Here is a 23,105-nt window from a genome sequence, read left to right as displayed (position 1 = left end):
ATCTTGGTCGATTCTGATATAATTGCCACGTGTCTCAGGTCTGATATAATTGGCACGGTTCTCGAGTACGTGCAAATAAAACATATTTACCGACTGGACCTGATTAGACCCGTCTTCTGTTCATTTAATGTGTGAGGTGATTAGAATTGCTAGAGCTTTTTATCTGTGTCAGCTAATTGCAATTCATTAAAACGTATTGCTTATATCCCTCTAAAACTGGTTCCGGCTGCTCACCTCACATGCGCTTGCTTCAGAGGAGAGAGAGAGAGAGAGAGTGAATGAGAGGAGCCTTGGTCCAGGCTACTATTGATTATGAAGGAGGCCTTTTCATTAAAGGAAAACAAAAGTTAGACGAGAAAGAGTATAGTGAAAAGATGCCGACAAGGGGACAAAGATGAACCGTGGACAAAGATGAAAAGAACGTTGGCACAGCTAAATGGACTGTGTGATGCTACTCGCTATTCAGGTTTGATGCAATTTTAGAAATTATCATATTTATTCGATTTTTTAAATTATTATTATTATTATTGTATATCATTGTTATTATTGTATGGCTATTTATCAATCTGAAACAGTGCAAAAAGTGTTTGTTTCATTTTGTTAAGACATTTTTGTTGGCTAAAGTCCGTTTGAATTGCCTTTTAGATTTTGTGCTCATTGTCATTAGCCTATTGCTGCCATTTGTTGATTAAGCACCCACTTTTCTTGGTAATTGCTTCACACTTGTAAAGGTTTAAACCAGTTCTTTAAAACTTCTGAAATCCCGTTAAAGGGATCGATATGACAACAGCCAGTGAAAGTGCAGGGCGCCAAAGTCAAAACAACAGAAATCTCATAATTAAAATTCCTCAAGATAAAAGTATTTTACACCATTTTAAAGATAAACTTCTCATTAATCCAGCCACGGTGCCCGATTTCAAATAGGCTTTAGAGCGAAAGCACCACAAATGATTATGTTAGGTCAGAGCCAAGTCACAAAAACACAGCCATTTTTCCAGCCAAAGAGTGGAGTCACAAAAAGCAGAAATAGAGATAGAATGAATCACTAACCTTTGATGATCTTCATCAGATGACACTCATAGGATTTCATGTTACACAATACATGTATGTTTTGTTCGGTAAAGTTCATATTTATATCAAAACATCTCAGTATACATTGGCGCGTTACGTTCCGTAGTTCCAAAAACATCCGGTGACTTTGCAGAGAGCATCAATTTACAGAAATACTCATTATAAATGTTGATGAAAATACAAGTGTTATACATGGAAATATAGATTTACTTCTCCTTAATGCAACCGCTGTGTCAGATTTCAAAAAAGCTTTATGGACAAAGCAAACCATGCAATAATCTGAGTACGGCGTTCAGACAAACAAATACATATATCCGCCATATTGGAGTCAACAGAAGTCAGAAATAACATTCCCATGAATCCCAGTTCCACAATAAATGTTCGTTTTGTTCGATAATGTCCATCATTTATGTCCAAATAGCTACTTTTGTTAACGCGTTTGGAAACAAATGAAAACTTACAAAGCGCGTTCACTAGTTGCAGATGAAATGTCAAAAAGTTCCGTTACAGCCCGGAGAAATTTGTCAAATGATGTATGGAATCAATCTTTAGGATGTTTTTAACATAAATCTTCAATAATATTCCAACCGGAGAATTCCTTTGTCTTCAGAAAAGCATAGGACTGGGAGATACCTCTCATGTCAAATGCGCGAGACCAGCACGTGACTGCTGCCAGACCTCTGACTCATTCCCCTCTCATTCAGCCCCACTTCACAGTAGAAGCCTCAAACAAGTTTCTAAAGACGGTTGACATCTAGTGGAAGCCTTAGGAAGTGCAACATGACCAATATCCCACTGTATCTTCGATAGGGGCTGAGTTGAAAATCGACCAACCTCAGATTTCCCACTTCCTGGTTGGATTTTCTCTCAGGTCTTTGCCTGCTATATGAATTCTGTTTTACTCACAGACATCATTCAAACAGTTTTAGAAACTTCAGTGAAATGTCAGAATTATAGCAGAGAGAATGATTTATTTCTGCTTTTATTTCATTACATTCCCAGTGGGTCAGAAGTTTACATACTTTTGGTGCGTTTCCTTTAAATTGTTTAACTTGGGTCAAACCTTTCGGGTAGCCTTCTACAAGATTCCCACAGTAAGTTTGGCACATTCCTCCAGACGGAACTGGTGTAACCGAGTCAGGTTTGTGAGCCTCCTTGCCTGCACACGTTTTTCAGTTCTGTTCATTTTTCAGTTCAGTTCATTAAACAAGTTTTAATGACTCCAACCTAAATGTATGTAAACTTCCGACTTCAACTGTATATATATATATATATATATATATATATATGCTATTTTTTACATAAGTAATCAGACGCTTTGCTATGAGACTCGAAATTGAGCACAGGTGTGTCCTGTTTCCATTGAACATTCTTGAGATGTTTCTACAGCTTGATTGGAGTCCACCTGTGGTAAATTCAATTGATTAGACATGATTTGGAAACACCTGTCTATATAAGGTCCCACATTTGACAGTGCATGTCAGAGCAAAAACCAAGCCATGAGGTTGAAGGAAATGTACATAGTGGCGCAGTAGTGGCGCAGTTGTCGAAGGCACTGTATCATAGAGCTATCTGTACCACCAGAGATTCTGGGTTCAGGTCCAGGCTCTGTCGCAGCCAGCCGCAGCCAGCCGACCCTTGGGGCGGTGTACAATTGGCCCAGGGTCGTCCGGGTTAGGGGAGAGCTTGGCTGGTAGGGATGTCCTTGTCCCATCGCGCACCAGCGACTCCTGTGCCGGGGGTGCACCGCGCACGCTGACACAGTCGACAGGTGTACAGTGTTTCCTCCAACACATTGGTGCGGCTGGCTTCCGGGTTAAGTTGGCATTGTGTCAAGAAGCAGTGCAGCTTGGTTGGGTTGTGTTTCAGGGGATGCACGGCTCTCGACCTTCGCCTCGCCCGAGTCCGTTCGGGAGTTGCAGCGATGAGACAAGACTGTAACCATCAATTGGATACCATGAAAAAGGGGTAAAACATTTTTAAAAAGGAGTTCCAATACAGGATTGTGTCGAGGAATTGAAGGTCCCCAAGAACACAGTGGTGTCCATCATTCTTAAATGGAAGAAGTTTGGAATCTTCCTAGAGCTGGCCACCCAGCCAAACTAGCAATTGTGGAAGAAGGTCTTTAGTCAGATAGGTGAACAAGAATCCAATTGTAACTCTGACAAGAGCTCCAGAGTTCCTCTATGGAGATGGGAGAACAGAGAGATCCTTGATGAAAACCTGCTCCAGAGCTCTCAGGACCTCAGACTGGGCGAAGGTTTACCTTCTAACAGGACAATGACCCGAAGCACACAGTCAAGACAACGCAGTGGCTTTGGGACAAGTCTCATGAATGTCCTTGAGTGGCCCAGCCAAAGCCCAGACTTGTACCTGATTGAATATCTCCGAAGAGACCTTAAAATAGCTGTGCGGCGAAGCTCCCCATCCAAACTGACAGAGCTTTAGAGGATCTACAGAGAAGAATGGGAGAAACTTGTAGCCAAGCTTGTAGCGAAGAACCGAGGCTTTAATCGCTGCCAAAGTTGCTTCAACAAAGTCCTGAGTAAAGGTTCTCAATACTTATGTAAATGTGATATTTCATTTATATATATATATATACACATTTGCAAAAATCGATTTGTCATTATGGGGTATTGTGTGTAGATTGAGGAGGAAAATATGGAAATTCATGCATTTTAGAATAAGGCTGTAACGTAACAAAATGTGGAAAAAGTTAAGGGGTCTGAATAGTTTCCGAATGCACTGACAACGATTTTTTAAAATTATGTCGGTGTCGGGGACATGATTCTGAATATGCTACACATCGAATCAGAACAAGTCGTTTTTTTGTCATTTGCTATCGGCAGTTTTTAAGGACACGTAACTGTGGAACATTTGGTAGATTTCGCTAATTTGTTGATGGTGCTGGAAGTGCCCAGTCGTATATTTCTTTTTCGCTCTCTTTCTACCCTCAAATCTGAACGGGTCTCTCGGATCCGAACTGGCATGGGTCTGTTTCGTCTATTTTTAAACTTGCCTTTTCGGGAACAGGTCTGATTGTCCTCCGGTCCATTTGGAACGGCTCTCTGTTTTTTTTGGGACCCGTTAAGACCTCTAGCTTGAAGAAATTAGTGACATATTTGAAGGACAGTAGTGCATTTTGAACCCACAACCCAACACCTCCCTGTTTAACTGGTTGTTCAGAAGAGCACCGTTTCCATTTAATTAAATGTTGCAATACGTTTTTTCATACTGAACTCAGCCCTGGTGACTTTGCTATAAATAAATAGGCTGAAGCATGCACATCTGTATTTGTGCTAATCATTAGCTAGATCAGTGCTTCCCAAACCTTTTCAGTCATGGGCCCCCTTTTATCATGGGGGAACATCCTATCATGAAACGGGGACACCTTTTACTCATCAAGAAACAGTACATACAAACACCAGTATCTGGTTTCTCTTCCAAATTGATATCAAGAAGAACATTTTTATAAAGGAGAAATAAACCAGTTTACTGTTGCAAGGGGTGAGACAATTTATTTTGTATGTTTTCTCAGTTGACATAAAATATAATGGTGATTTTGGAAGCATTCTTAGGGTGATTATTAGGTTGATAAACATGATGAGTGCTTCCCCCCCCTCAATTTTGGCCTTCACATTTGTTTTCTAAACATAAATAGGTTTCTGCTGCTGGTCAAAGGCTGTGAGACAGGCAGGGTTCTCTGACTGGGGAGAGAAACAGGCTTGCTTGAAACTACTGGTTTTACAGAAACAGCCCTTCTCTAATTCTGTAGCCTACTAGAAACCAGTTGTTTCAAAACGTATAATACTACCAAAGTTGTCTTTGAGCTCACTATATTGAGCCCAAAATAACCATTAGCAGTTATTCATTGATTTTCGCACTGCGTTTAAAAATTGTATATATTTATTCATGCTTATGAATTTACCATGTTAAATGTGACTGTACTTATTTACTTCTTACAAGTTAGCTCACAGAATTAAGGCTTTTATTGAGAAGAGAGAGGAGAGAGAGAAAGAGAGAAGCTATTGCTCCATTCTCCTTACAAGCATTGCGCAACTTTCTTTCCCTTCACAGACCACGGCCTCCTGTGGACCAGGCCAAACCAAGCATAATTGGCGGCGGGGGGATCCAATCATAAAATTAGGAATTGATTAGTACTGTGTAGTGTAAAGCCACAGAAAACCAGTAGCTACGGTGGGAAAATGATTTCCAATACATCAAATGTATCATGGTATATTATCGGGAGGGTCAAATTGACTGTTGATGCCCAACACCAGAGAGAGGTCCAGAGGCCTCAACTGTGTTGATCTGGAGCCCTAGAACTGGTTAAGAAAATAGACACGTGTACTGGAGGAGTCATCGCAGGGATCTAAAAGTATGTGATCAGAGGAGAAAGGGAAGAGTATAAGAGAGAGTGAGAATAAGAGGGGCAAAGAGGGTTTACACAAACCCACATACTTAGGGCCATCACAGCGAGGGTCCTGAAGCATACAAACCACTATTGCTCCTACAGTAAACCACTATAATATTGTGTTTAGCTCAAATTCACATCAATCACATTTCAGCAAACACATTTCAAACTCTGAAACTAACCTTGGATGGTTTTAGTCTTCTCCATTGAAAGAAAACATAGATTGTGATCTAGGTTTTTGGAAACTGTGTTTATCCTTCCTTTTATGAGAACTCAATGCCAGCTTCTGTTCTCCCTGTTTGTGTATTTAAGTGCATTATCTTTCAATCAGAAATCAGCCTTGTTGAAGATCTCTTGGTGGAGTGATAGGGCCTTTGAAGTGCAGCACACACACCGATACGAAAATATACAGTGCCTTCGGAAAGTATTCAGACCCCTTGACTTTTTCCACATTTTGTTACGTTACAACCTTATTCTAAAATGTATTAAATTCAAAATTGTCCTCATCAATCTCCACACACAATACCCTATAATGACTAAATGAAAACAGGTTTTTATAAATGTTTGCAAATTAATTAAAATACATCAGTTGAGACCTTTTGCTATGAGACTTGAAATTGTGCTCACGTGCATCCTATTTCCATTGATCATCCTTGAGATGCTTCTATAACTTGATTGGAGTCCACCTGTGGTAAATTCAATTGATTGGACATGATTTGGAAAGGTACACACCTGTCTATATAAGGTCCCACAGTTGACAATGCATGTCAGAGTAAAAACCAAGCCATGAGATCGAAATAATTGTCAGTAGAGTGCAGAGACAGGATTGTGCCGAGGCACAGATCTGGGGAAGGGTACAAAAATGTTTTTGAGGCATTGAAGGTCCTCAAGACCACAGTGCCCTCCATTATTCTTAAATTGAAGAAGTGTGGAAGATGGAAGAACCTTCCAGAAGGACAATCATCTCTGCAGCAATCCAACAATCATGGCCTTTATGGTAGAGTGGCCAGACGGAAGCCACTCCTCAGTAAAAAGCACATTAAAGCCCGCTTGGAGTTTGCCAAAAGGCACCTAAAGGACTCTCAGACCATGAGAAACAAGATTATCTGGTCTGATGAAACCAAGATTGATCTCTTTGGCCTGAATACCAAGTGTCATGTCTGGAGGAAACCTGGCACTATCCCTAAGGTGAAGTATTGGGGTGACAGCATCATGCTGTGCGGATGTTTTTCAGTGGCAGGGACTGGGAGACTAGTCAGGATCGAAGGAAAGATGAACAGGGCAGATCCTTGATGAAAACCTGCGCTAGAGTGCTCAGGACCTCAGATTGGGGCAAAGGTTTACCTTCCAACAGGACAACGACCCTAAGCAGCCATGACAACGCAGGAGTGGCTTCGGGTCTGAAAGTCCTTGAGTGGCCCAGCCAGAGCCTGGCCTTGAACCCAATCGAACATCTCTGGAGAGACCTGAAAATAGCTGTGCAGAGACGCTCCTCATCCAACTTAACAGAGCTTGAGGGGATCTGCAGAGAAGAATGGGAGAAACTCCACAAATACAGGTGTGCCAAGCTTGTAGCGTCATACCTAAGATTTGAGGCTGTAATCGCTGCCAAAAGTGCTTCACCAAGTACTGAGTGAAGGGTCTGAATACTTATGTAAATGTGATTTCATTGTTTTTTATATATACATTTGCAAAAATGTATAAAAACCTGCTTTTGCTTTGTCATTATGGGGTATTGTGTGTAGATTGATGAGGAGTTAAAAAAAAAGTCAATTTTAGAATAAGGCTGTAATTTAACAAAATGTGGAAAAAGTCAATGGGTCTGAATCCTTTCCTAATGCACTGTATATACACATTTCACTAGATCATTTCACCAGATTTAGTGTCACGTAAAATGTATTTGAAACACATGCATATACATTGGCATCTTTGCTCAATGCATGTAAGGCCTGGGAATATTCCAGAAATGCATGGCTATGACATCTAGTCTACAGGGTGACCAAATTGCTTCCTAATTTGGCTTCTTAAATTACTCTTTAGGTATTGATCAATGGAGATAATTTTTGGGGCCCACCAAGCCAAAACTTTGCCGGTGATATAATTGAAATTGTGATGATGAGTTAAAAAAATATTTTTATTTCACCTAATTCACACCCAAAAATGTATTGATAAAACATTTCTAGCCTGTCTATAAACTGTATAAGTAACAGAGTTGACCTGTTACGCTCGACACACTCAGTTTTTCATCACTAAACACTAGAACATTACCAAAAAGAATAGAACCAGCTCGCCTGCTTTTACGCTACGATTTGATGTTCAATGTTTATTTTGAAATAGTTCAGGTAACCAGAGTTGACCTTAAAATGAGGGACAGACGTAAATGAATCACTAATCACATGAAAAAAAATGTGGAAACTTTGTCAAAGCAACAAAATAACAAGGGTTTCACAATGATGGTTCTAAAGTCCGAGAGGGTGCACGGAGGGACATGTCAAAATGCAGAATTTTGGCATTTTAGCAAGTCTTTATTCATTTTGAAAATCATATTTATTAAATCTCCATGTGGTCTATATTATAGGGCACTTCATTTTATATAACAGGCTTTTAAAATGGAATATTGGTGCATCATTTCTACTTAACATATCAAAGGGGCACAAAAGGCACTCGTTTCGTGGAACCACCCAGTACACGTTAAGTTCTGCCTCTTGGATGTTGGCTGCAATGCACTCCTCAAGTTTGTTTGTTTTTGTCATATGCACATGAAAGACATGGAGTCACTATATGACCGATAATGTATCATGTTTGTAGTCATTTTTGTAGTCATTTAAATGCATGTAAGTGCATGTTAGTGCTTTTGGTATGTGTCAAGTACATAAAAAATGCATATTGATAAAATATATTGTAGCGGTGGCAGCCTATTAGAAGACTTGGAGGTGTGGCTTGTTGGGACGTGGCTTTGTTATAGTGCATTTTGTCATGTCAGTTAATGTGTTACAGTATGTTGTGTTCTGTGATTAAACCTACTAGACAGTCACCATTTTGTTCCAATATAATTTGGCAAATTTTGATATTTACTATACATTTTAAATTAAAATATATTTCTTACAAATACATTTAAATGCATATGGGGATATATTTTAAATATATATTCTAAAATGTATTATTTAATGCATTTCAGAATGTGTTTTGAAATACATTTCTGATGCATTTAACATATATTCTGATATACATGTTACATACATTTATATACTGTATACAGGTAACTGCAAAAATAATACAAACAATTGAGTAAATGAGGGATACAAAGTATTTTGAGAGCATGTGCTTCTACACTGGTGTGGTTCATGCGTTTAACGTCCCATCATGCTTAGGATAATGTTTAAAAATCCATTATTTTGGCCAATATTTTGGCTATACCCAATAGGATGACAATGCCCGCATCCACAGGGCACGAATGGTCACTGAATGGTTTGATGAGCATGAAACTATGTCAACCATATGCCATGGCTGTCTCAATCACCAGATCTCAAACCAGTTGTACACTTACGGGTGATTCTGGTGTGGCACATGAGAAAGCGTTTTCCACTACCATGAACAGATCACCAAATTATAGAATTTCTTGTGAAAAAACGATGTCTCATTCCTCCAATAGACATTCAGACACTTGTAGAATCTATGCCAAGGTGCATTGAAGCTGTTCTGGCTCGTGGTGGCCCAAAGCCCAAATAAAAAACACTTTATGTTGGTGTTTCCTTTATTTTGGCAGTTACCTGTATATTTCAAATATAGTCCATAATATATGTTGGGATATACAGTATATATTTATTTTACATTTCCGGTATGGGTGCACACGCACGCACACACTTACCTATAACACAGAAGGGTTTCCTGGAAAAGCGGAGGCGTCCCTGCCAGCCCCTGTAGCGACTGCAGCAGCCTGCGCTCCATATCCTGATGATGTACTCCAGCCCAAACACCACGATCATCACAAACTCCTACAAGACACACATGATATCATAGACCATTATTGTCAATCAAGAGGCGACAGGAGACAGTTTAATATACTGCAAAATGGTATATGTATTCCAGACAGTTTTAGTATAAAAGAAAATGATTAATAATGATCACCGATAATCAATATAGCATCTCGGGTTGTTAAATTTGATAAGCTATAGCTGCATTAAATGAAATGTCTCCATTATTCATGTGTTTTCATTTGTGCGGTGCTGCAAAATAACAAGAGAGCAGTCAGGAAGATTAGTATACAGAGTGTTGCGTCTGTGTTGTTTCACTGCAGCACACACATGTACAGTTCACACATTATGTTCATCACATACACATACTCTTTTGACTCATCACATACGCTGCTGTTACTTTTAATCTACCATGTTGCCTAGTCACTTTACCCCTACCTACTGTATATGTACATATCTCCCTCAACAACCTCGTACCCCTGCACATCGACATGATACTGGTACCAAGTGTATATAGCCAAGTTATCGTTACCCATTGTGTATTTATTCCTCATGTTATTATTTTTCTATTCTATTTATATATTTTTTTCTCTCTACATTGTTTCACTTCAACACACATGTACAGTTCACGCACGCACACACACACACACACACACACACACACACACACACACACACACACACACACACACACACACACACACACACACACACACACACACACACACACACACACACACACACACACACACACACACACACACACACACACACACAGCAATTAATATGTTTGCAACCCAGTACCCCATGTAGTCTACAGTAGAGAGGCTCTAATTGCTGTGGATGATAAATGACACAGGTGTCTACACACACGTCAGCTACCCTTGAATGTAAGTGACATGCTTGCATCCCGCTGACCACTGAGAACAGTTTTTAAGATTCTTTACAGAAAATGTAAAAAAAATATTAGATCCCAAATTGACAGTAGCCGACACCCTACCAGCATTTCTGGTCAGGAGACACGTGAGGAAACTACTCCATAACTGCCTACTGCTTCCTTTAGCTTCTTTGAGCAAATATCCTTAGAGTCCCTCATTGACACTATAGCTCACATGAAGACCTCCTCCTGCCCCTTGGACGTGATCCCTACTAGACTACTCAAAAAGGTTATGCCTACTGTTGGCCCCGAGCTGCATTTACAGAAGATTGTCCAGTCTTGCTTTTATCATCTAAGAAATATAACTAAAGTCAAGTATTTTATTTCAGTGAAATCAAATCAATTGTATTTTTTGTATTTGTCACATGCGCCAAATACAACAGGTGTAGTAGACCTTACAGAGAAATGCTTACTTACAAGACCTTAAACAACAACGCAGTTCAGAAAAATACATGTCAAGTAAAAAATAGATAAGTAAAAAAATAAGAAATAAAAGTAACAAATCTGGAGAAAGTTATACATGCTTTGATTTCCTCACACCGAGATTACTGTTACTCTTTGTATACATGTCTCAGTCAGGAATTGCTCAGCTTTTAACAGACACCAGGAAATGTAACCATATCACACCTATTTTAGCTTCTTTACACTGTCTACCAGTCACTTTTAGAATCAATTTCAAAATTGTATTAAACACGTTTAAGTCTTGGTTTAGCCACATCCTATATCTCCAGGAAGCAGACTGAGATCCTCTGGCAGGGAACTTTTGACCATTCCAAAGTCTAGGTTGAAAACTAAAAGAGAATGGGCATTTGCCATTCGGGCCCCTAAACGTTGTAATGGTCCATCAGAAGAGATCAGGTTTGCAGATTCAGTGCCTCTTTATAAATCCCCATAAAGATGCTTTACTGTATGATTCGAATTAGCTATCTTTTTAAAATTCTCCTTACGCCTTTCTTTGTTCGCAATTGTGTTTATTTTATTATGTGAAACCTTTGTTACTGTCTCGCCCTGGTCTTAGTATTTTGTGTTTTCTTTATTTATTTGGTCAGGCCAGGGTGTGACATGGGTTTTGGTATGTGGTGTGTTTTGTCTTGGGGTTTTTCATAGGTATCGGGATTGTGGCTTAGTGGGGTTTTCTAGCATAGTCTATGGCTGTCTGAAGTGGTTCTCAATCAGAGGCAGGTGTTTATCGTTGTCTCTGATTGGGAACCATATTTAGGCAGCCATATTCTTTGAGTGTTTCGTGGGTGATTGTCCTTGTTTCTGTCTCTGTGTTACTTTGCACCAGTATAGGCTGTTTCGGTTTTCGTGTTACAGTTCTTGTTTTGTAGTATTCGTGTTTCCTTTGTTTTATTAAACATGAATCTCAATAGCCATGCCGCATTTTGGTCCGACTCTCTTTCACCTAAAGAAAGCCGTTACAGAATCACCCACCACAACAAGACCAAGCGGCGTGGTGACAGGCAGTGGTAGCAGGAGCAACAAGGTCTGGATTATACGACTTGGGAGGAAATAGACAGGTGTGCGGGCGACCCAGGGAGAGTGCCGGAGCCCGCCTGGGATTCGCTGGAGCAGTGCGAGGAGGGTTATAGGAGAATGGAGTTGGAGAAACGAACACGTCGGCGTGGAAGGAAGCCCGAGAGTCAGCCCCAAAAATTTCTTGGGGGGGGCACAGGGAGAGTGTGGCAGAGTCAGGAGTCAGACCTGAGCCAACTCCCCCTGTTTATCGTGAGGAGCCAAGGAGGAGACCAGAGACAGAGCCGGTGTTGGAGGTGAGCGAAGCAGAGACTTTGAAGGAGTTAATGGGGAAATTGGAGGAGAGAGTTATGAGGGAGTTGCTGTGTTGGTGCATTAGGCACAGAATTCGCCCGACGGAGCGTGTCGGGGATTTGATGGCATCTGGGTCAGCGCTCCATACTCGTCCTGAGGTGCGTGTTAGTCGGCTGATGAAGATTGTGCCAGCCTCTCGCACCAGGCCTCCTGTGCACCTCCCTAGCCTTGCACGTCCTGTGCCAGCCCTGCTCTCAAGATCTCCAGTACGCCTTCACAGTCTAGCCCATCCTGTGCCACCTCCACACACCAGCCCTCCGGTGGCAGCTCCCCGCACCAGTCTTCCTGTGCGTGTCCTCGGCCCAGTACCACCAGTGCCAGCACCACGCATCAGGCCTACAGTGCGCCTCGCCTCTCCAGCGCTGCCAGAGCCTTCCTCCTCTACAACACTGCTGGAGTCTCCCGCCTCTTCAGCGCTGCCAGTCTGCAAGGAGCAGCCAGAGCTGCTAGTCTGCAAGGAGCAGCCAGAGCTGCCAGTCTGCAAGGAGCTGCCAGTCTGCAAGGAGCTGCCAGTCTGCAAGGAGCTGCCAGAGCTGCCAGTCTGCATGGAGCAGCCAGTCTGCATGAAGCTGCCAGAGCTGCCAGTCTGCATGAAGCCGCCAGAGCTGCCAGTCTGCATGAAGCCGCCAGAGCTGCCAGTCTGCAAGAAGCCGCCAGAGCTGCCAGTCTGCAAGAAGCCGCCAGAGCTGCCAGTCTGCAAGAAGCCGCCAGAGGCGCCAGTCTGCATGGAGCAGGCCGAGCCGTCAGTCAGCATGGAGCAGCCAGAGCCGTCAGTCAGCATGGAGCAGCCAGAGCCGCCAGTCAGCATGGAGCAGCCAGAGCCGTCAGTCTGCCAGGATCCGCCAGTCAGCCAGGATCTTCCAGACCTGCCAGTCAGCCAGGATCCGCCAGTCAGCCAGACTCTTCCAGATCCGCCAGTCAGCCAGGATCTTCCAGATCTGCCAGTCAGCCAGGATCCGCCAGTCAGCCAGACTCTTCCAGATCTGCCAGTCAGCCAGGATCTTCCAGATCCGCCAGTCAGCCAGGATCCGCCAGTCAGCCAGACTCTTCCAGATCGCCAGTCAGCCAGGATCTGCCAGAACCGCCAGCCAGCCAGGATCTGCCAGAGCCAACTACCTGCCTGAGCTTCCTCTCAATTCCGAGCTACCCCTCAGTCCCGAGCTAGCTCAGTCCCAAGCTGCCCCTCAGTCCCGAGCTTCCCCTCAGTCCCGAGCTGCCCCTCAGTCCAGTGGGGCCCTTGGTGAGGGCTACTAGGCCAAGGTCGGCGGCGAGGGTCGCCTATCTAAGGACGCGAGGAAAATGGACTAAGACTTTGTTGGAGTGGGGTCCACGTCACGCGCCGGAGCCGCCACCGTGGACAGACGCCCACCCGGACCCTCCCCTATGGGTTTTGGTGTGCGGCCGGGAGTCCGCACCTTGGGGGGTTCTGTCACGCCCTGGTCTTAGTATTTTGTGTTTTCTTTATTTATTTGGTCAGGCCAGGGTGTGACATGGGTTTTGGTATGTGGTGTGTTTTGTCTTGTGGTTTTTCATAGGTATTGGGATTGTGGCTTAGTGGGGTTTTCTAGCATAGTCTATGGCTGTCTGAAGTGGTTCTCAATCAGAGGCAGGTGTTTATCGTTGTCTGATTGGGAACCATATTTAGGCAGCCATATTCTTTGAGTGGTTCGTGGGTGATTGTCCTTGTTTCTGTCTCTGTGTTACTTTGCACCAGTATAGGCTGTTTCGGTTTTCGTGTTACAGTTCTTGTTTTGTAGTATTCGTGTTTCCTTTGTTTTATTAAACATGAATCTCAATAGCCATGCCGCATTTTGGTCCGACTCTCTTTCACCTAAAGAAAGCCGTTACAGAATCACCCACCACAACAAGACCAAGCGGCGTGGTGACAGGCAGTGGTAGCAGGAGCAACAAGGTCTGGATTATACGACTTGGGAGGAAATAGACAGGTGTGCGGGCGACCCAGGGAGAGTGCCGGAGCCCGCCTGGGATTCGCTGGAGCAGTGCGAGGAGGGTTATAGGAGAATGGAGTTGGAGAAACGAACACGTCGGCGTGGAAGGAAGCCCGAGAGTCAGCCCCAAAAATTTCTTGGGGGGGGCACAGGGAGAGTGTGGCAGAGTCAGGAGTCAGACCTGAGCCAACTCCCCCTGTTTATCGTGAGGAGCCAAGGAGGAGACCAGAGACAGAGCCGGTGTTGGAGGTGAGCGAAGCAGAGACTTTGAAGGAGTTAATGGGGAAATTGGAGGAGAGAGTTATGAGGGAGTTGCTGTGTTGGTGCATTAGGCACAGAATTCGCCCGACGGAGCGTGTCGGGGATTTGATGGCATCTGGATCAGCGCTCCATACTCGTCCTGAGGTGCGTGTTAGTCGGCTGATGAAGATTGTGCCAGCCTCTCGCACCAGGCCTCCTGTGCACCTCCCTAGCCTTGCACGTCCTGTGCCAGCCCTGCTCTCAAGATCTCCAGTACGCCTTCACAGTCTAGCCCATCCTGTGCCACCTCCACACACCAGCCCTCCGGTGGCAGCTCCCCGCACCAGTCTTCCTGTGCGTGTCCTCGGCCCAGTACCACCAGTGCCAGCACCACGCATCAGGCCTACAGTGCGCCTCGCCTCTCCAGCGCTGCCAGAGCCTTCCTCCTCTACAACACTGCCGGAGTCTCCCGCCTCTTCAGCGCTGCCAGTCTGCAAGGAGCAGCCAGAGCTGCTAGTCTGCAAGGAGCAGCCAGAGCTGCCAGTCTGCAAGGAGCTGCCAGTCTGCAAGGAGCTGCCAGTCTGCAAGGAGCTGCCAGAGCTGCCAGTCTGCATGGAGCAGCCAGTCTGCATGAAGCTGCCAGAGCTGCCAGTCTGCATGAAGCCGCCAGAGATGCCAGTCTGCATGAAGCCGCCAGAGCTGCCAGTCTGCAAGAAGCCGCCAGAGCTGCCAGTCTGCAAGAAGCCGCCAGAGCTGCCAGTCTGCAAGAAGCCGCCAGAGGCGCCAGTCTGCATGGAGCAGGCCGAGCCGTCAGTCAGCATGGAGCAGCCAGAGCCGTCAGTCAGCATGGAGCAGCCAGAGCCGCCAGTCAGCATGGAGCAGCCAGAGCCGTCAGTCTGCCAGGATCCGCCAGTCAGCCAGGATCTTCCAGACCTGCCAGTCAGCCAGGATCCGCCAGTCAGCCAGACTCTTCCAGATCCGCCAGTCAGCCAGGATCTTCCAGATCTGCCAGTCAGCCAGGATCCGCCAGTCAGCCAGACTCTTCCAGATCTGCCAGTCAGCCAGGATCTTCCAGATCCGCCAGTCAGCCAGGATCCGCCAGTCAGCCAGACTCTTCCAGATCCGCCAGTCAGCCAGGATCTGCCAGAACCGCCAGCCAGCCAGGATCTGCCAGAGCCAACTACCTGCCTGAGCTTCCTCTCAATTCCGAGCTACCCCTCAGTCCCGAGCTAGCTCAGTCCCAAGCTGCCCCTCAGTCCCGAGCTTCCCCTCAGTCCCGAGCTGCCCCTCAGTCCAGTGGGGCCCTTGGTGAGGGCTACTAGGCCAAGGTCGGCGGCGAGGGTCGCCTATCTAAGGACGCGAGGAAAATGGACTAAGACTTTGTTGGAGTGGGGTCCACGTCACGCGCCGGAGCCGCCACCGTGGACAGACGCCCACCCGGACCCTCCCCTATGGGTTTTGGTGTGCGGCCGGGAGTCCGCACCTTGGGGGGGGGGTTCTGTCACGCCCTGGTCTTAGTATTTTGTGTTTTCTTTATTTATTTGGTCAGGCCAGGGTGTGACATGGGTTTTGGTATGTGGTGTGTTTTGTCTTGTGGTTTTTCATAGGTATTGGGATTGTGGCTTAGTGGGGTTTTCTAGCATAGTCTATGGCTGTCTGAAGTGGTTCTCAATCAGAGGCAGGTGTTTATCGTTGTCTGATTGGGAACCATATTTAGGCAGCCATATTCTTTGAGTGGTTCGTGGGTGATTGTCCTTGTTTCTGTCTCTGTGTTACTTTGCACCAGTATAGGCTGTTTCGGTTTTCGTGTTACATTTCTTGTTTTGTAGTATTCGTGTTTCCTTTGTTTTATTAAACATGAATCTCAATAGCCACGCCGCATTTTGGTCTGACTCTCTTTCACCTAAAGAAAGCCGTTACAGTTACTTGTATTGGAAAGCACTACGGGGTGGCAGGGTAGCCTAATGGTTAGAGCGTTGGACTAGTCACCGAAAGGTTGCAGTTGAAGACTCCAAAATGGAGGATTCGAACTTGCAAGTGGGCGCTGCGATTCCACTCCATTGAAATGGCCCCCATTGAAATGTCTGTTTGGAGCAGCCAGAGCATGAATGAATGACATCCAGTGCAATGTAACGGACTGCTAATTTGTAATGTGAATGAGGCATTACACTCACCAGGATGAGCAGAAAGTGGTTGGACAGGTCCTGATGGGCAGGGATTGTGGAGAATACTGACAGGACCAGACAGCCAAACACCAAGATGAACCTGACAGAGAGAGAAACAGACATACGCTACATTGTATAACACATATATCACCTACAGATATTATGCAATACACATGAAATCAAGGTCAGGTCGCGCTGTCAGACAAAACCCCCAGCTTTATTACTTTAATGAGGTACACTGCTGAGGATAAAACTGCAGAACTAGCAGTTGACACAGCATGAAAGTGTGTGATGATTATACTGTGTTAAACTATTTTCTTCCTCTTTTTTTCATCTTCTGCTCACCTTTATTGCTGCCTTCTCCCCTCTTCTCCATCTCTTTCTCTCTAAGAAAGTCCACTCTGCCTAGGGCTATAGCTGGTACAGGATTTTTCCATTTCATTAAAAGACTATGTTCATCTTGTCAAGAGTCAGCAAGAGGTATTTTGTTATTCTCTTTGTCTTATGACTTGCTCTTCCCTCATGCTCTGCCATGAGTGTGTGGGTGAGTGTCACTCTGTAAGTCTTATCTCCACAGCTCTCACCCCTCACCTCTCTTCCCTCTTTCACCTCGCTCACCCCTTTCTCCTCTACCGTCTCCCTTCTCTCCTCTGTCTCCCTCTTCCCTCTCTCCCCTCCCCTGGAGCTGAACTCAGCCCTTTCCCCTTAGACGGTGATTCATAACATCGTTTATTTTCCATGGGATTAATGTGAAATATCAGGCTGAGTAAAGGGCTGTTGGCGGTCCACTCCAAGCTGAGTTACAGTATACCTAGAGAGGGAGGTGAGTTAGGGCATGGTATGGACCTAACAGCCGGGGAACATATGGCTTTGATAGAGCAGCAGACACTAATAGGCCTTTACTGTCAGACAGACCAGGCATGGACACCAGATCCACTCCCAGCTGCTGCTCAGAGAGTAGGTGTGTGTGTGTGTGTGTGTGTGTGTGTGTGTGTGTGTGTGTGTGTGTGTGTGTGTGTGTGTGTGTGTGTGTGTGTGTGTGTGGTGTATGGATGAAGAGAGTTTTCTAACTTTATTGTGTTGCTATTTTACAATAATACAGATCAATGATAGATTTCTGATGAAATGTATCTAACACAACGTGGAATAAACAATGGGTTGCCACTTTTCATCCCACTTTGGCACAGAACCTCTTTCTATTGTGAAATAACAATGTGTGTCCTGGTCTGCGGATGGACTTTTATCCCCTTTTATCCCCACCACTACCACAACCCACCATGGGTCATTACATTTGGATGAGTTGACAGTATGACTGACACCTTTGTAACTAATGACCTCATCGATGACTGGACCAATCAATCCATCAATCAGTCCCTGGACAGAGCGATCGATTACCAACTATTCACAAGGAGGATCAATCATTGCCACAATTGGACATTACAGTTTTTCTCAGTCGCTTTGGTGCATTTCTTAGATCAAAAGTGCACTTCTTGATACTATTTGTACAAATTCCAAATCATCTAGTCACTTGTGCACATCATTAAAGCAATTTCTTATTCCTTTGAATAAGTGTCAGCTTTTTTCCACATTATCAATTGCTCATGTCATGTTGATCAAAATATAGTAGATGGTTCTCTGTTGAATAGTCTTACCCCTCAAAACATCTAGGCATTAGTTCCTTGCATAAGCCATTACATGCAAAATTGTTGAACTATTTGTCATAAACTGTCAAGCATAGTTTTACACATTTCTATTAGACTTTGTACAAAAATGTGAATTTATGAATCGTGCAGGTGAAATTGACCCTCACTCATGAAGGAATGTAAAGTGTTAATTCAACCAACAATCAACCAGTTGTCTAAATTGCTCAAAGGTGCATCTCATGAAGAATTGCAGAGTTGCAATTTTCCAATAATGGATGGACCAGGAAACAAACAGGGTCAACAGCCAAGAGGAGGAAGAAGAGGAGCAAGGATGCGTGGTGGAAGGCAAAACAGAGGAAGTATGTGGTCATTTGTGATAATGTGAGTTTCTATCGATCAAACATCATAATGCAATGGTCTGTGACCCACCCGAGGATGCTCATAGAATTCCTCCCACCTTATTCACCATTCCTTAACCCAATTGAGGAGTTCTTTTCAGCATGGAGGTGGAAGGTGTACGATCGTCAGCCACACACACAGATGACCCTGCTGGCTGCAATGGATGCAGCATGTGGGGACATCACAGTAGACGTTCCACGTTGCATTGGAAGGGAAAATATCCGGTGTGATGTGGATGAGAATATGTGGGCCGACAGACAGGAACGTCTGGATGTGTAGAGACAGCACAGTGCTGCGGGCAAAGTTGTGCCTTAGGGGTGGTTTCCTGTGTTTCTTTTTAATTTAGTTTTTTTTCCTTTGTGCCCCTTGGGTTGTCCAGTCACTTTCAATCAATAACCCACATACAGTAATATGTAAATAGTACTGTTGAAATTGATATATGCCATAGAAGTGCAGCCTTGTGCATTTTCAATACAGTAACTGTCATCCAAACTGTAGCCTAAATTTACATCAGGTAATACTGTCAAATTACACAGTTACATTGACAACATGCCTATCATTCTGATGACACTGACATGATCATTGGCATGAATATTTACTTTTGAGAGATGTACTAAGGATTTTTAGTGACTGACTAGCTTTAGAAACATATAACAGACAGACAGACGGACAGACGGACAGACGGACAGACGGACAGACGGACAGACGGACAGACAGACATGGAGACAAATACAGAGATGGAGAGGTGAAGTGCCTCTCTCTCTCCTCTCGTAATGATGAGCGCACAGAAGAGCAAGGACAAAACCATATAAAGCCAAAATGCCCCAAAACCTAACACCCAATTTAATGGAATGGAACAGCCAGAGTGAGTGTGTTCTGTTGGAGTGCCACTCTGGTTCCCCGGTTTAGGGGGATGTGGCTGGGGAGATGGCTTCTGGTCAGGGTGGAAGTGGAGGTGAAAGTGGAGAAGGCAAAAAGTACAGGATCTACCTAACCATGCCTTCTAGGTCCTTTAATATCCTTTTATTGTTAGTAATTCTTACGCCACAAATAGTCTCTCTTTGTCAATGATCCATGAGCAACATTATAGAATGGACGGACAAATACACACACACACACTCACACACAAAACACATTTAACCATCCTGTTTCATATCTGGGCCGTAAATCTCCCTTAAGCGGACTCATCCAACTGGGAGAAGATTTAGAGTCAAGGAGCAGAAATACAACTGTGTGTGTGTGTGTGTGTGTGTGTGTGTGTGTGTGTGTGTGTGTGTGTGTGTGTGTGTGTGTGTGTGTGTGTGTGTGTGTGTGTGTGCGAAAGAGAGTATGTGTATACTGTAAATGGTATATGTAAAATTTCAATCAAATGTATTTATAAAGCCCTTCTAACATCAGCTGATGTCACAAAGTGCTGTACAGAAACCCAGCCTAAAATATGTGGTTTGTGTATATTGATATGCAATGTGTCTGTGTCATGTGCGTCTGTGCGCGCGCGTGCGTGTGTGTGTGTGGTGTGTGGTGTGTGGTGTGTGTGTGATGGATCAGCTATGTGAGAGGTCAGTGTTTTCCACACCATACTGCCTGGTATCATTATCTATTTCCTCCTTTCTTTTGATGCCAGCCATGCATTCCCCTTCAATCAGAGGGAGGGAGGGAGGGAGGGAGGGAGGGAGGGAGGGAGGGAGGGAGGGAGGGAGGGAGGGAGGGAGGGAGGGAGGGAGAATAAGGCAGTGCTAAAAATACAAACAAAATAGGTAATTCTAAAAGGAAATAGAGAACAGGACAGTATGAAATAGCAACTTCATTTTAAGCACTTTTGTATGTACACTTTTCTATGTACTTTTCTGAATATTCCAGAGATGGAATACCGACACGTGAATATGAGGAGTTAAATTAGAAATGCTTCTTAGGGTAATGGTAGTGCAGAAATGATGAAACATTCTGCTATAAATACACAACAGCATTACATGGCAGCATGGAGCATCCTGACAACAACCTCTGCAGTGTTCGTGCGTGTGTGTGCGCGTGTGTGTTTGGGATTGCGTGTGTGTGTTTGCTTTCCTGTTTTTACCCACTAATGTAAGTGACAAATTAAAGCTGACCCTGAGTTTGTCTGTGTCTAGGGAGAGAGAGAGAAGAGAAGAGAAGGGAGAAAAGAGATGAGAAAGTGAGAGGCACAGACATATTGTCTCCTTGCCAAGAGTCTATTAGTTCATCCCTGTGTTTTATCAAGTGTAGTGTAATATCTTACCTGCTGATGGGAGCGATAAAGCACAAGGTTTTATTTCTAAGCAACTACTTAACAAAACACACCAGGGCCAAGGCCACTCAGACTGAACAGACAAACGTTCTCCAAATGAAAAACCACAACCCCTCAGTCTTCCAAAAATTCTCCAAATGTTCTCTAAATTAAAAAACACAACCTCAGCCTTCCAAACTTTCTCCAGATGTTCTCCAAGTGAAAAACCGCATCCCCTCAGCCTTCCAAACTTTCTCCAGTGGTGTCATTAAGCCTGTGCTTATTGGGCTTCAGCCCCGGATGTTTTTGGTGCAGCCCCAAACCTTTTGATGGTCCAACAAAAGTATTATTATTGTCATTTTTTATTTCAGTCTAATATGTGTTTCCATAACCACACAACACTTGTGCTGTGCAGTATAGAAAAACATTTCACTGACATTTATTTTTGACAAAAATTGACAAGACAATATCCTGTGTAAGGCAGTAGGAGGCAAGAAGCCCTTGGAGTGATGCGATGCTTACTGTGATTGGTAAAGATTTCACAACGCAGTGGACCGTTTATGTCCCTTGTCAATGTTATCAGTCAGCAAAACGCCTGTTACTCAGTCAGTCTGCAGTATAGCACACAGTAAATATGTACATTCTGAACTTCCTTCCCGAAAGAGAGGCAAAAAAAATCTAGCAGGTTGAACACAAGCAGGCACCAGTGAATGAGGTTTGTGCAGGGTAGGTGGTAGCTAACTAGCTAACGTTAGTCTCCCTCATCATATGGTTGGCTAATGCTAATAAGCTAGCGTTAGCGCTCAGGATCGTTAAGCTGTTGGGTTATTTAACAGTATATTTAGTGAATGGGCAAGCTAAAGATGTTGATATGTCATGATATTTGGAAAGTGTTTATTTCCAGCGTGTATTTCATGGGTTTCGTTTCTGTAGCTTGCATGGCTGGCTAGCCAGTTCCGTAGCTACTGGCTAGCTTGCGGAAATTATTTACCTTTAGCTTTTATTTGTATTGCTCTTTTTATTGACTTAGCTACTTACTTTTCTATTGTTGTTGCATTGTTGAGAGGTTAACCTGCAAGTCAGCATTTCATTGCACTGTGTACTCCATGCATATCATATGTATATGACAAATACACAAACTTCAATTTGAACTTACAAGGGAAGTGGGAGGGCAGCCAGAAAGAGAGGGAAAATATGGCAAGCTTTGTGGTTAGATTGTAGGTGAACAAAACGTTGAAAATACATACAGTTGAAGTCAGAAGTTTACATACACCTTAGCTAAATACATTTAAACTCAGTTTTTCACAATTCCTGACATTTAATCCCAGTAAAAAGTCCCTGCCTTAGGTCAGTTAGGATCACCCCTTTATTTTAAGAATGTGAAATGTTAGAATAATAGTAGCTAGAATGATTTATTTCAGATTTTATTTTTTGCATCACATTCTCAGTGGGTCAGAAGTTTACATACACTCAATTAGTATTTGGTAGCATTTCTTTAAATTGTTTAACTTGGGTCAAACACCTTCCACAAGATTCCCACAATAAGTTGGGTGAATTTTGTCCCATTCCTCCTGACAGAACTGGTGTAACCGAGTCAGGTTTGTGGGCCTCCTTGCTTGCACACGCTTTTTCAGTTCTGCCCACAAATTTTATATAGGATTCAGGTCAGGGCTTTGTGATGGCCACTCCAATACCTTGACATTGTTGTTCTTAAGCCATTTTGCCACAACTTTGGAATTATGCTTGGGGTCATTGTCCATTTGGAAGACCCATTTGCAACCATGCTTTAACTTCCTGACTGATGTCTTGAGAAGTTGCTTCAATATATCCACATCATCCTACGTCATGAAGCCATCTATTTTGTGTAGTGCACCAGTCCCTCCTGCAGCAAAGTACCCCACAACACGGTTGTGCGAGCGTCCGTATGCCCGTGCATGAGAGTCAGAGAAATAGAAGACGGTCTTTTCCATGTGTGGAGCTAAAATCCTGTTCTGACTTGACCCAGACAGGGATACTGGGTAAAGCCAACAGCTGAGAAGGTTCATAACTGAAGCTGGGTAAAACACACACACACACACACACACACACACACACACACACACACACACACACACACACATTGCACAGCAGATTCTCATCAGCACACACTCTCCACTACTGGTCAACGCCGCAACTGTCAAGCAGATGTCAAGGAAAGGGAGTGTGTGCATGTGTTTGTGGTACTGTGTGTGCCTGTACCGA

The 23,105-nt window shown here is 44.0% G+C and overlaps 1 protein-coding gene across 1 annotated transcript in view; it reads right to left on the bottom strand.

Annotated features, from left to right (window-relative positions):
- kcnq5a (potassium voltage-gated channel, KQT-like subfamily, member 5a) overlaps positions 1–23,105 on the bottom strand; it is a 121,752-nt gene that overhangs the window by 31,955 nt on the left and 66,692 nt on the right. The window contains 2 exon segments of the mRNA XM_064932415.1: positions 9,354–9,480; positions 16,590–16,680. Of these exon segments, the coding sequence (XP_064788487.1) occupies positions 9,354–9,480; positions 16,590–16,680 (218 nt within the window).

This window comes from Oncorhynchus masou, chromosome 23 (assembly GCF_036934945.1).
Source record: "Oncorhynchus masou masou isolate Uvic2021 chromosome 23, UVic_Omas_1.1, whole genome shotgun sequence".
In the NCBI taxonomy this organism is placed as follows: Eukaryota; Metazoa; Chordata; class Actinopteri; order Salmoniformes; family Salmonidae; genus Oncorhynchus; species Oncorhynchus masou.
This window is presented reverse-complemented; position numbering and strand designations above follow the sequence as displayed.